Source organism: Vanellus vanellus (genome assembly GCF_965231255.1).
Source record: "Vanellus vanellus genome assembly, chromosome: 2".
Classification (NCBI taxonomy): Eukaryota; Metazoa; Chordata; class Aves; order Charadriiformes; family Charadriidae; genus Vanellus; species Vanellus vanellus.
This window is the reverse complement of record NC_138906.1, coordinates 160114995-160130217: the sequence shown is the minus strand read 5'-3', so window position 1 is coordinate 160130217 and position 15223 is coordinate 160114995. Positions and strand designations below refer to the sequence as shown.

Genomic DNA, 15223 nt, shown 5'->3' with positions numbered 1-15223 from the left:
TTAAAGCTGGACTTTCTTACTGGGACAGATGGCCTGGTTGGTTGTGATTAAGAATACATTCTCCTCCTTGTATTAGCGCATTATAATCTCGCTGTTGGAAAATTTATGGATTAATGGAAATATTGAATATGAAATGAGTGGGAATTTCTCTGGTGGATTTGTAAAAATGCAGAAATACTCTTACGAAAAATAACTTTGGCAGGGAAACAGTTTGAAATAATAAAATCGAGGCCCTGGTTGTGTGTAGTTTTAAGTTTCTTTGACCCTTTGTGCGAGTGAAGGAAGTTAAAACTAGTGATTCCTGTCCATATTGTAAGGTCTTACACCTCTAAGCTCTTTGGTGTTGCCATTAGATAAGTGAGACTTCCTACCCATCTCAGACTGACTTGCTGTCACAGATGACAAAAGAGATTCCTGTGTGGCTGTTAAATCTATTACAGCATTTGGGATCTTTCTGAATTTAAAACAGTATGTATGGAAAAATTACTCTTCAGCACCCATATTTTCATTTAGGAGAAAACTACTAATTTACTAAACGAGCTAAGCTTTTCCCTTAATGCTTTCAAGGTCTCATAATGCAACTCTTGTTTTGCTGTTGCATGCACTCGAGGTCTTTATTTAGCTTTATGGACATCTGTAATGCTCTTACACGTTTTCCTGACATACCTGTCCTTTCATCGATGAAATAACTATTACAGTAATCTTTGCAATTACCTGGTTCTTGGAAAAGCACATCTTGACGATATTTGAATCTTGGGTTGCGCAGAAGTGCTAGTGCCGTAGCTTTGCTACGGGACGTACAATTTACTCTGGCTCTGTTACATGCAATGTCTCCTCTTGCCTGTTAATTTGTGCAAGAATTATCTGATTTCATGAATACAGTGTGGTTTAAAGCTTTGGGGAAAAATATTTTAAGGCATACTAGTGTAATTTTAACTGTGTAACATATTTATTTTATAAGTTGAAAAGTGTTTATGTATTAAGAAGCTTAAATTTTAAAGGAAACCAGGCCTTTAATACAGGCTTCTATTCCCTATTTCTGTGTATTAATTATTGGTACAAATGTAACTTAACAGCTTTATGTTGAATATAGCTAGTCTTTTAGAATCATGTTTTGTATCTGTTTTGTTAACGATTTCTTTACATTTTGATTTTTTTTTTTTTTTTTCCCCCAAATCTCCATCTGATTTGCTCTTTGGAACAGGAGTCCTATCTCATTATGTTCTTTCCTGTGCTAATGCAAATAGAACCCTAATTCTAGTGGGGGTTCAAAATTCACTTGTACCAGATCAGCTGCTTACTGCGATGCTGTAAACACTTGCACATAGCAGCCTTCATGCTGCTTCTAACCACAACTGCCGGTTTTACCAAAGTAATTCTCTCTAAACTCCTATGACAAATTTGATACAAAATGGAAAAGAGTTGTAAAGACCCTGAATACAATGGGAGGGAGTAATCGTCGATATATATTGGTTGTGGTAATTTTAAAAAATTGTACTTTGGAAGAGAAAAGGTTATTGCCAAGGGAGTAATTGAGCTTCCCTTTGTTTTTTGTTTTTTGGGTTTTTTTGTTGTGGGTTTTTCTCAGATGTTTTGCAGATAATTGTTTCATAGCTACATTTAAAGCTGTATCAGCGTGTCCTTAATTATACCTTCTATATATAGACTTGCAAATATTAAAAGTTAACTTTGGGCCTGATCTCTTTCAGTGGAAGTTCAGGACTCGCTCCAGTTTGGTGGAGGATGCAATATAGCTATCATTTCAGACAATTTAAATGCAATATAGACTGGAAGACATTTAAAAAAATTTGATTCTGTAGTCATCTTAGTTGCTTTTCTGAGGCCAATGTCATATATGCAAGATTGCACAGAATTTTGTTATGATGTTTTGTTACTTAATGAGAAAAAGCACCAGTGTGCCTAAAAAAAGTAATTCTTGCCTTCTTTTTAGTGATGGTGTTAGAAGGGGGAAAAATTGTTTTACTAGATATGGGGGCTATAAAATTATGTTCAAGGAACATGTTTTTTAAATAAAATAATAATTCTTGTTTTAAATTATTTGCTTTCTCTTTCCTCTGTTGCTTTTGCCTTTCGTGATCGAAGTCTAGGAGAGTAAGTCAATGTTTTAATGAACTTTTGGGGATTTTTTTATTTTCTGATGTGCTTATAAAAAGTTAATTCATTTCACTTAATTGTTTCACTAGATCAGGCCAAAAGTTATTTCAGTTATCTTCATTCACTAAAACTCATCAATTAAATACATATTTTTTATTGGTTTTAAAAAATAGTGATTATTAGTATTTGGTTTTGTTTATATATACGTTTCTCTACATATGCATGCTATATTACATTTTTTTCTTTTTGAGTTTTTGTCTTGGATTTTACTCTTTGATTCTAAGATTATTCAGTATTAAATTTCTGTATTTTTAAAAGTCATTATTTTAAGATACATATTTGCATCCATACTATACTTCAAACACCTGATGAAGTAATTCAATCTTGAACATGCAGTCAGTTCAGGATCACGTGATGTAAAAGCAAGCTCTCCTATGGATGTAAAACATGCATTAGGAGTTCTCTCTCTTTTTTTAATCCTTATTAATTTGTGAAGTTGTGATTGAGAAGAGAAATAAAGTAAAATAGGCTTAAAGGATAGGAAAACTTACTGTGCACATCAGGAAACTTTAATGGTGTTTTCCCCTTTTTTAGGATTCACAGAGCAGGCAAGGAGGATACAGTATGCATCAGCTTCAGGGGAATAAGGAATATGGCAGTGAGAAGAAAGGTTATCTTTTAAAGAAGAGCGATGGGTATGTTGGAGCACATAATACATAGTGAGAACTGCACTGATTTTTATTGTTTTGTACTGTGTGGGTCCTTCAGGCCCATTCTCCTAATGCATGTGCCACAAGTACTCAAGAATTTCACAGTTCAGATCTGAACAGAGATCTGAATTCAATATAGTAAATATAAAAAGCATGACAAGCAATCTAAAAAAAACAGTCACATTAAAAAGAAAGCTATTGTCTTTATAAGTCTCTAAAAAGTGATTAAGATCTGTCATAAGTTTTCAAGTTACTTTTGGTGAGGCATTTAGTAAAGTTTTGACTGCATCTGTTTCTCAAAGCTAATCATCTCAAAATGTTAATGGGATTAACGTGTTTTGAAATATGTCTAGTTACTGAATTTTTTGTTGTTGTTATCTAGGTTAAGGAAAGTATGGCAAAGAAGGAAGTGCACTGTTAAAAATGGAATTCTTACCATATCACATGCAACGGTAAGTTATTTTTATACCTTTTTATTAAAATAATAAATTAACATTATCCTTCCCATGAATCTGTTGGTGTTAATTCACTATTACAAAAAAAAATGCCCCTTCTGCTTCTGACTGAAGTTCTATGGATTATCAGAAGTTGGAGACTGACTTAGTAATGCTATGCTTGTTGCCCTGTTAAAATTTTTCCTAGTTGCTTGCTGCTGACCTCTAGTGGGAACAGTGCTTCAGGTTAAATGGAGCAGTACACCTGTTCTTACTATGCCTTTGGGATATGGGATGTAATTCATCTGAATAAAATGAAGGGTCTACAGTGTAGCTGTCTGAATCAGAGCAAGATCCTGTAGACGCCTCTCTCAGCCACTGGAGAGCTGGTCAATGTAGTGAAAGGAGTCTGGGTAGATTTGGTCAGATATCTTGTTATAAGCTCAAATTCTGGCTGTCGATTGTACTGGAAGACTAATAACTGGCTCATACATAGATGTCTATTGCAGATGTTTTATTCCTATGTAGGATGTTAACTATTTAAAACATTCATTTTATAAAAAAATTAAAATTGTTCAACTAATCAGAGTGAGAAAATGAAAATAAAGACTGGTTGGAAATTAATTTTGAAACTTCTTGTAGTCTGTATGAAGTCAGCGAACTCTTCTTTAGCCTTCTAAAATTTTTCTTTCCGCTGCCCCACCTCACCTCCCGCTATAGCTTATGACAATTGATTTAATACTTAAATGTATTTATCAATAGTTTGATAAGAAAATGGCAACCATATTGAACAGACTTTTCAATGAATACTTCAGTTGATTTTGCTCATAAGCATTGTCATGGTATATCAGTGAAGCACGTAATTTGGAAACTCAGGAAGTGTTTGATATTAGATGTTATTGATAGAGTCTGTCAGATGAGTGAATGTGGTAATATTTTGAGTGCTTTCAACTAAAAGTGTGAAATTTTGGAAAGTTTTGAACATATTGAGTTCTGGGAATCAGGCATATATATGAAGTGTCTTCCCAGGAATGCTAAATCATGAGGAAGCAACAACATTATCATGGTGGAGGCAGTCCTAAAACTGTCTTGTGGCCGCATGACACAAGCTTGTTGCAAACAGGAATAACTCCTCTTAACTCTTGTTAAAAAAAGATGTTCCCATTTCATCACCCTTCTTTCCCCCAAATTCCCCCAAATTCCACTGATGGCCATAAGTATCAGTGTCTAAAGTTAACTGTCTATCTTGAGCAAGTTAAAGGGAACTTACTACATTCTGTACTGGCGGTTGGTTCTTTTTAATGGCTAGGAAGATATTCTCAACTCCTTCGAGGAGTCACTTAGTCAAATTACTTATGATTAATTAGTAATACCTAGGTTAGTAATGATTCAGCTATCACCATTTGTTTAAAAAGAAAAACACTTGTGTTGTCCAACTCAAGACTTGCCGATTTAGAATTCTTTGGATTGCGCTATTGGTTGTAGTTTTCCTTTTTTTGTGCGTAGCTGTGTAAAAGCAGTCCATTTGCTCTTTTCTGTTGCAGTGCTGAGAGGAAAGTAATTTTCTCATTTTCAATGATGAAAAGTTCAGATCATGATAGTTTGTGTGACATTAACCTTTGAAAACTGAGACTGCAATTGCATATTTACTCCTTCAAGGAAATGTTGCTCCTTAAGTGTTAAAAATATTGTGTTGATAAACTTGTTCTGACAAATATTTGACAATGTGGGAAATGCACTTCTAGACGGTTTGGGTTTTTTTGTAGGTTTTGTGTTACTTTTATATTTGATTCTAATGTGAGCAACTTCCAAAACTCAGTTCAGAAGTATTTACTGATAACTGACATCTCAGGTTCACTTTATATCTGCCAGCTATTGTAATTTGAATTCAATATCTCTATAGTTCCTGATAAACCTGTATAAACCCAAACTACTTTAAAGACATTATTAGTTATCATAGAATGATCACAGAATGATTTGGGTTGGAAGGGACCTTCAAAAGCCATCTAGTCCACCTCCCCCTACAACGTGCGGAGACATCTTCAACAAGATCAGGTTGTTCAAAGCCCCATCCAGCCTGACCTGGAATGTTTCCAGTGATGGGGCATTGACCAGCTCTCTGGGCAATCCGTGCCAGTGTTTCACCACCCTCATTGTAAAAAGAACTGTAAAAAAATTTCTTCCTTATGTCTAGTCTAAATCTTCCCTCTTTTAAAGTTATTACCCCTTGTCCTATCACAACAGGCCCTGCTATAAAGTTTGTCCCCATCTTTCCTGTTATGGTCTTAAGTAACCTAATTACAGTAGAGACTATTAGTAGATGTATTTATTCCAAGTCCTGAAACTCCGGATCTCAAGCGTCCCACTTCCCTTTTAAATTTTTAGGGTTATATCTTTGATTTACTTAAAATGGGAGGAAAATCAGAATATGGGCATATTGTAATGAAAAATTTCATAATAGTTTTACCATTGTTTATTAAATACAATAAAAAAACTTTCAGTATTAGCATATTATAAACAAAGGTTTATTCCTTTGGTCCTTTTCAAATAGTGAGGAAGGCTTGCCGTGAAGATTTTAGTTTTGTTTAGATTTAGTTTAGATTTAGCAGTCTGTCCATTCTGACGCACCAAGTCAAAGTCATGCTGGTCTCAAGTGTTTTGAAGGTGTACATGTATGCATGTGCACACTTTAATATCACACATGTCCACTCCCCAGAAAGAAAAAATAATCCTAAATGAAGACATTTTTAAAGTAAAATAAATTTTCTTTTTAGTCCAACAGGCAACCAGCTAAACTGAATTTACTGACCTGCCAGGTGAAGCCAAATGCTGAAGATAAGAAGTCTTTTGATCTAATATCACGTATGTAGCAACTTAAGTACCATCTTGCACTATGTGGGATTTCTGAAAGTGTCATTACAGGGTACTTCGAGTAAAAATGAGGCTACAGTTAAAAATTCAGATCTATATCCAGATGCATGCAGTGCCTCATGAGTGTTCAGATCTCTCTGGTTTTGAAGATGGGTTGAATGGACAAATGAATATAGAACCTTTTCTCTCTGTGTGGGACATAAATACTGTTCATTTGTGATGAGCCATGAAATGCAGCATATGTGCTGTTCTCCTAAGTTCAGAGAGATGTTCAACAGCTTAGTGGAACATGCATAAGCTGTATCTATGTGGAAAAGGAAAACACCTTTGGCCTCATCTTGGTTTTCCTTCGTTGTTCTGCTTTTTGAGTGCTGTTTGGGGGGGTGAAGAAGTCAAAGACCACTCAATTTCTTTTGTTCTCTTACCCTCCTTTTAAAATATGCTCCTGTTGGAGTGACTTGTCTTCTAAGCATTAAAGCTTCGGTGATTTCCCTTTCCATTTTGGTCTTGCATAGTAGGTATTTGTATCCAGTCTGATTTTTTAAAAACACTTTTGAAGTCGATAAGCCAATTTAGTGTTTTCAGTCTTCACATATAGCATTAAACAACAAACAGTTCAGTTCTGACATTCTGTATTTATAAGGACAGTCTATGAAACCTTTGAATGTGAGGGATAGTACCCAGTTCATATCTCATCCTTTGGTTAGTAAGAAGTTTCTTAACCCAAATGGAGGGAAAACTATATAATAGGAACAAATTTATTTTGCCCTTTTCCGCTACTTATGTTTCAGATTTGACTTCAGAAGGGCAAAGTTTCATTCATATGCTTTTTTTCTTTAATGTTCCTAAACATAAGAGTTCCGAAATCATGTTCATTTGGTGTAAATCAAAATTCCCAATTTCATCTTTCTCTGGGTTTTTTTTAGAATTGTTTCTCATAGCTATGAGAAAAGTATTAATGTTGCTGGCTAAGAGCAATTGCTCTTAAAAGCTTTAGTTGCCAAATAGGTTTTAGTAATGGCTATGTTGATATTTTAGAATTTATTATATGCCAAATGAAAAGAATGTATTTATTTATTTCAGATAACAGAACGTACCACTTTCAAGCAGAAGATGAACAGGAATACGTAGCGTAAGAATGTTTACATTTTTTTCAAGTTTCTTTTGCAAATAGAGACGTATAAAATCACACGTAACAGTGGAAATAGTTTTCTCAGTTAATGCAGAAGTAGTGCCTACTGTGTTTTTTTCTGCTGTTGTGAATCTCTAAATGTAAACTATTTTGTGTCACACCACAGGGCTCTTTGAAAACCTTGTAACATTAAAAACAAGAAAAAAAAAAAGCGCCAACCAAAAACCCGTTTAGATTGTGTGCAGTTGCTTGGCATGATCAGGTTATTAAGGTTTAAATGAAATATTTTTAAATTCCTCTTAAATCTTCTGTGTCAATCCTATTTTGCACTTCTTTTCTTCCTGATCATACCCTTTCCTTTAAATTAAAAACAATAAATAGGTAAAAGATCTCCATGTAACACATAGAATATATTTGGAGGCAGTGTATCTTTTTTACCGTGGGCCTGGAAATATCTCTGAGATTTGTGTACTTAAGAATCCTGTTTCTATGTTTCCAACCAGCTTATTTCCTTTAAAACAATCTTTCTTCCTGCTATGTCAGAACTACTTCTTGTCTTGACAACCATGTGCCACTTTTTTTACCACCTGAATATTGTTCTTGGTTTCATCAAATGTGTGTTGTGCAGAACATTACAATCTAATGCTCATCACCTGACAATTCTAGGAATAAAGTTACTAGTGAAGAGGGCAGCAAGCCTGAGCCTCCCAGGCTGCCTCGTTCTTCAGGACTGTTGTGCTATTCTGTAACGTGTCCATATTCTAACAGAAGAGACTGTTACTCCATGTGTATTTTAAAGGTACAGGGAGTGTTTGTAGGGTATTTCAGTTGTTTGGTAGTGTTGGGACACAATGGCATTGGCAGTTTCACGTTGGGAGGCATGGATGAAATGAGAAGGCTGGAGAATTATTTTTTCACGCTGCTATTTCCTTCCAGTCTCCCACAGCTTTATGTCGGCTCTTAGAGTGCAAAGCTGACTTGCTAGTCGTGCTTATTGCATTCATTCTGGAACTTAATTATTGCAGTAATTTTCTCAGTCAAGAAGAAAATACTGTTATTTCTGATCAGTAATATGCTTGATGAGTCATAAGTTTTTTGTGTCTCTGCCATAAACTAGTTTTCACTACATTTGTTGGTTTAAAAGGTGAAGTTTTTTTGGTCTTAATGCATGAGCGAGGTAGAGGGAGGATACATCATTAACATACTTCTTCTGATTGGCAGGTCAATAAATTTAGCTTATCTGGCTGCTTGTTGGACTATTTTGAAATTCCAGGCTGATTTTGTTTCCCATTAGAAGCATAGTAGCCTTTTGTTTACCACTGAAGTCTGGTTTGTCACTTCAAAGTCCAGTGGCTGAGAAAATGACTTGTGCTGGAATACAGACTCGTCAACTCCTTGGTCCTCGCAGGACTACCTAAAACGAAACTGTATGACTAAGAGCATTGTCCAGGTGCTCCTTGAACTCTGACACGCTTGGTGCTGTGACCACTTCCCTGGGGAGCCTGTTCCAGTGACTGACCACCCTCTCAGTGAAGAACGTTTTCTTAGTGTCCTGTCTGAACTTCCCTTGATGCAACTTCATTCTGTTCCCTTGTGTCCTATTGCTGGTCACCAGGGAGAGATCAGCACTTACCCTCTGCTGCCCCCCTTGAGGAAGTTGTAGACTGCCATGAGGTCACCCCTCAGCCTTCTCTTCTCCAAGCTGAACAAGCCAAGTGACCTCAGCTGTTCCTCGTAAGTCTTGCCCTCAAGGCCTTTCATCATCTCGGTCACTCTGCTCTGGACACACTCTAATAGTTTGATGTCCTTATATGGAGGCACCCAAAACTGCACACAGTTCTTGAGGTGAGGACGCACCAGTGCAGTGTAGAGTGGTGTGGAGTATTTTTATGTTTTTGCAAGTTTAAAAGTTTCCTTTAGCTAAAGAGACATTAGTTGCATCCAAATGCTTTAGCAGGGGAGTTGGACTAGATGATCTCTAGAGGTCCCTTCCAACTCTGATAATTCTGTGATTCTGTGAAATGTTGGAATACATGCCAACAAACTAATAGAGCTAAGGGTATTTTGCCTGTATTGGCACTTTAAGCCACCAACAAAAAGGTATTGTAGTGCCTGCTAGTCAGCACGTGTTCTGTTTCAGAAAATTACTTAAGTGACCCAAGTAATGACATGTACTTTGAGATGCAGATGGAAACTTTTTTGTTTTTTCTTTGGGAAAATTTCTGCAATTCTTTAAGTTCATCAACCAGAATGACTGTTACTGCATTGATGTAAAACTACAATATAACCAAATGTTCTGTTTTTCATGTGCAGCCACTGAGTAGGTCCTAAACAGCTTTATTATCTAGGGTGTCATGCATACAGCACCCTTTCACCTCCAGCCTTGTTGATTTTAAAAGCGTTCTGCAGGAACTACATGATGTAGCTCCTCAGTTAGTTGTCATCGTCTTGTTCCGATTTCCACTTGACTTGTGTATGTGTGTCTCTCTTGACCCTTTCTTCTCCATCTTGTGTTTTGTCCACCATTCTACTGCTGCCTCTATTCTTTTTTCCTTTGTGCCCCAGTTGAAAAATAAATGCATAAATAGATTTTTCAAAGCACTTTCCTTCCAGAATCACATCTAAACAGAGAAAAAAGCAAGGTGCATTTCTTTAGACTCTAGTTTAACTGACCTTGCATACATTTTCCTACTTAAAAATAATAATAATAATTTTTAAAAGTGGGTAGTTTAAAATACAAATCACTGAAGCCTACATACTGTTATAGGTTTATTAGTGCTTCTCCACAAACATTTCCTTTAGTCCATTGCATTTCTTGATTTTTATCCAGACAGCTGTCTGTTGACCTTTAGTTACTGCTTGACTGTCCTTCAAAATTCTCACTGGATTATTAGTTTCTCTAGTAGATAAAGTACAGTGTGTGCGGGAGCCGGGGGGAGTGTGTCTGCATATGTGTGTTTATATATATATATTTATGTATATATTATAAGAAATATAACTTCAGATCTCTACAATAACCAGATTTATTTTTTTAACATATACAATAATAGATGCTTTCTACTTTTTGGTAATTGTGGATAGGGCCAAGCGTAGTCAGGACATGACCTTTTAGATCTTTTCTACCTTCTTTTTGAAGGTCAAGAGTATATCCATTTCTGTAGGAAACATTATAAACACAGCTAGATTCAGAAGTTTTGCTTTGAAGAAACACACATCTAATATTTCAGCAACAGTCTTCAGGCATTTTTTTACTTTGGGAACACTGAGTTGGAAGGTCTTGATACTCTCTGTTGCTTCTTCCATATAAAAAAGTTGTTTCCGAATATTTGAAAAAGGGGGAGGGAAGGGTATTGGCTTAGAAATACTGAAGAAAAATAAGAAGAATCAGAGAGATTGGCCCACCCAAGATTAATGAATATTTCTGTTTCGCTCATTGGATCCAGAAGTCACCTTTGCCAGATTTTTGTTTAGCCTCCTGATTTTCTTCAAAACTGGGAATCTCCAGCAAACAAGATGGCTTAAAGGATCATAAGAAACTGCTGAGATAAAAAAAAAAGTGTAGTAGAAGATTGGACAAGCTGTCTCATTGCATTAGATAGAATCATAGAATGGTTTAGGTTGGAAGGGACCTTGAAGATCATCTAGTTCCACCCCTCCTGCCATGGGCAGGGACACCTCCCATTAAACCAGGTTGCTCAAAGCCCCATTTTGAAGACAAAGTAATTCTGTAAGACTTGAGTAATTTTTAAATTTTTTGAAAGAACAGTACAAAGTGTTACTAGAAGCGCTTTGGCTGTTGGCTTGACGCTGGTGGTATTGTGAAATAAAGCAAAGATTTATTTTTTTTTAAGAAGAAAAAGAAGACTAGTGCAGATAAGAAAAAAGGAGAACAGCAGTCATAAGACAATTTTTATAAATTGTTGACACTGTGTTAATATGCCCTATTTAATGATGTGCCTTGTTTATTTCTGAGCGTGCAGCATGCTAGGAAGGCCTGGTGACCAACTGGGGATTTGTATAAATAGCACCAGTCATTGCGCTTGTGTTAAATGGGCCTTGCTGCTGATGCCCGGGAAGAGCTGTCACTGTGGTGCCTCTCGCTCCGACTGTCTCACAGATGACGCCAGTGACATGCAGCCTTGGACAGTGGGCTCTTTCTAGATGAGGAAACGCAGTCAAAATAAGTTACTGCTCTTACAGTTTAGAAACTTGTAATACGGAAATCTGTATCAAACTAACAGCTGGCTCAGTCATGTCATGTTTATTTTAATTGCATCTAATAATTTTTGTAATTGTTACTGCATAGTTGAGTTTTATTCAAATTCTGCCTTTTTAACAAACTAATCAAATTGTAACCCTGAAAGAAATTCTCAACAAATGTCGTCTGTCTGAGTTTAATGATTATTTTACTCTGTGTGTTTAACACAACATTACTATCATATTAGAAACAAGACACTGCCACCTCTTCTTTCTTTAATGAGCTTGGATTTCATCAGAAGGATTGCAGAAGAATGCCATCTAGTGTGGGTTCTTATATTGTATGCTGTAACTAAAGAGAGAGATATTCATGTAAATATATATTGTTTTCAGCGTGTTATCTATGGAGCAAATTTGTTTTCAAATCTTTAAATTTCTCTTTAAAGTTGCTTTTTAAACAATTTTTAAAGTTCTTTTATTTTTACAAGTTCTAGGATTATTGTCTGCCCATAAAAACTTAAAAAACCATAGGTCTATGAAGTATATAATAAGCAGTTCCCATGTACCAGTTCAGGCTCTGAATCTGTATTGCAAGATTATATACATAATTTTCCCTCTGAAATACTTTGAAGTTTATCTTTGCATTATTATTTCAGTGAGAAATTATGAATTTTGATCTGAAGTTCTATTGATTTGTTTAGATGACTGTAGCCATTTTGGCACATTTCAGAAGATTGATGATTGCAGATAATTGTGGTTCTGTAAAGAGGAAATGGATTGAGGACACTGCCAATTTAAAATATTTCTATGTAAAAAATGTGTAATTGCAGTAGATCTAAAACCATCTAAAATCACTACACCTGGGAGGATTTTTTTTTTAGCTTGCTTTGTTTCTAAATTAGGCAACACTGCATCTGCAATATGCTTGTCCTTAGTATAACTGCTTTCCCCTCTTTACCTCCATCTGTAGGGCAGCAGCCTCTGAGAGGCTTTTTTGTTTGTTTTAATGACAGCATTATTGTGTAAACAAAAACTTGCAGAGTTGTTGGGTGGGGGCGAGCTAGTGCCTGAAATATCATTAAAGAGTCTTGATTTGTTGCAGTCAACATTTGCTCTTAAAATTTTATGTTGGCTGTCAATATCGTTACTCTCCTGTCATCTTCTCTTCCTTACCCCATTTGTTGCCATGGCAATTTTCATTAATTTGGATGTTACAGTCTGACTCTGATTAGTTAACCGAGACCTGCATTTTGAAAGGCAACTAGACATCAACACGTTCAAAAATGTGCTGGCAGTCTCCTCTGTGAAGAGAGAGATGCACCTTGGAGCAAGCAGTGGTTATAATTTTCTCCTTTAATAATGGGATAGATCTATCCTTCAGGAAGATCTTGGGCACCTACTTTTAAAGCAGCTAAATTTACAGGAGCTTAATTGCACCCTTTCTCTTCCACAGCTTTTGCTTATTTGAGGAACCTGAGAACTGTATTGCTTTGACTTTAAGATTGTTCACCAAAGGGACGTTACAATTAAGACTTTTTCTCTTTGTATTCTTTCATTCTTTCCTTTTCTCAATACTTTCTTTTCCGTCTCTTGCGTTTTCCCCACTCAGTCTCTCGCCCAACACAGTCCTTCCCTATATTCCCACTAATATTTTGTTCCTGGCAAGCTTTCTACAGTTTATAGATTAACTTGTATTTGCAAATGCAGATCTTCATTAAGGTCTTTATCTTGTGCTAGATGGATATCAGTATTGACTAACAGCAAAGAAGAAGCATTAAATATGGCATTCCGTGGAGAGCAGAGCACAGGGGAAAACAGTTTAGAGGATCTGACAAAAGCCATTATTGATGACATACAGAGATTACCCGGAAATGAAGTCTGTTGTGATTGTGGCTCACCAGGTATCTCAATTTGTTCATGTCATCAACTTCTTGTTGGGAGCAAAGTAATTTCTTTAAACAAGTGTTTGTAGAGTGCAAACTAATTTTCTAAGTGATGTATTGATCAGTCTTCAGCCTGTTTTTAAAAGAACAAATATGACTTTCATACGTTAGTTCTGTTTAATTCACTAAAATATTTTTGTGTGTTGTCTGTGCTTACTTCCAGCAGTTCAAGCCCCTCTGGAGTTTGAACTGTTCTTGTTGCACTGTCTCTAGATGCTTGTTGCACTTGAATGGAAGTTGCTTGGCATCACTGATCCTGTGCATGCTACTAAGTAGAAGTGAGTAATGCTTAGACAATGGTTGTGGAAAAATTGACCTGGCCAGGATCTTACTCTGAGGTTTTCTCTTGGCATGAGACTACTGGAATTGCAGTATCAAAAACATTCGGAGGCGGAATAAGTAGTCTTGTGCAAAGAACGAAGCCCAAAGTTGCAATCCTATTAGATTATATCTTCAGAAGTAGAGTTACAGGTCAGTTGTATGTCGCTTAGAGCTTGAGAAGAGTCGACTTGTCACAGAGCTACTGAATCGATGTGGTAGTTGGCAGCAGTTACAGCTTTCACATCTAAAGAGACACTTCAAGAAGGCGATACTCATTTGGAACTGAGTAGATATTATGTATCTTCAAGCTGCTTACTGACACAGAGCTGATCCAAGTAAGAAATACCTAGATAAAAATACAAAGTGGAATATCATTATGTCAAATCCTGGAATTGGTTCATTCAATTCTTTCATCATGTAAAGCTACAAAAAATTCCAATTATAGTTCTCATTCATCTTTTAATTTATAGTGAAGTTTTAAGCTTCACTTCTGCACTCCAGCTTGCTGCTTTAAAACTCTTGACTTAATGCTTTATCGGTCACTATTTAAGATCAAGGAAGAGATTAATTTGAAGACGTGTAGGTATACAAAATACGTCTGGAGCATTTTCTTTTCCTTAAAAAACTGGTCTTGCTTCTTATGTAGCATTCATAGATCTATTCTAATATTACATGCAGATCTCCTCTAAGACAACAATTTATTATTTTTTCTTGCTGGACTAGCCAGTGTTCCTTAAATTTTCTACAACGTATTACCGTTTTACATATTGGAAAATGCTATAGTTAATCCTTTATGAAAAAAGTCTATTTAAAGTTTAAGAAGTAAAGATTAAAACTTCAGAGGCTGCCAATAGTGGAATTTAGGAGATCTGTTCCTTTTAAAAACAGGAAACAAAAGCCTTGCCTTCTTTCTGCAAGAAACAAATCCTAAATGTATTCAAATGTGGTCATCCAATATGGATTTATAAGTCTAAATTCAGTGCCTTTGGGGCTGTCCCTAAATCTGAGAAACTTAATTCCATTGGTAGCAATTTTCAGTTAAATTTGCACTGCAGTTTGGAGAAAAGTATGGAAAATTCTTAAGTTTCCATTTGTTAAAACATTAAATGAGGAATCATTTCAGAATACATTGGGATTTCTTACCACCATTGAAAACCTTTTCTTGGACTTTGATTATTTTGTTTTTCAATTCTACAGATCCAACATGGCTATCAACTAATTTGGGCATTTTAACCTGCATTGAGTGTTCTGGAATACACAGAGAAATGGGTGTCCATATTTCTCGAATCCAGTCTTTGGAATTAGACAAATTAGGAACGTCTGAACTCTTGGTAAGTTTCTTTAATTTGGATTTATTTTTTTTTTTTTTAGTCAAGTGTTTACCTGTATATAGGAAACATTCAGGTGTATAGTTTCCGGTTAATTGTTTTCAAGGTATGGGTTTTGCAGAGTATCTTCATATTTTTCTATGTATCTTAAGGAAGGGTTTTTACTATAACA

The 15223-nt window shown here is 35.8% G+C and overlaps 1 protein-coding gene across 1 annotated transcript in view; it reads left to right on the top strand.

Annotated features, from left to right (window-relative positions):
* ASAP1 (ArfGAP with SH3 domain, ankyrin repeat and PH domain 1) overlaps positions 1-15223 on the top strand; it is a 155895-nt gene that overhangs the window by 102913 nt on the left and 37759 nt on the right. The window contains exons 12-17 of the mRNA XM_082499527.1: positions 2710-2810; positions 3208-3277; positions 6034-6121; positions 7214-7262; positions 13197-13360; positions 14921-15054. Of these exons, the coding sequence (XP_082355653.1) occupies positions 2710-2810; positions 3208-3277; positions 6034-6121; positions 7214-7262; positions 13197-13360; positions 14921-15054 (606 nt within the window). The remainder of the gene's footprint in view (positions 1-2709; positions 2811-3207; positions 3278-6033; positions 6122-7213; positions 7263-13196; positions 13361-14920; positions 15055-15223) is intronic.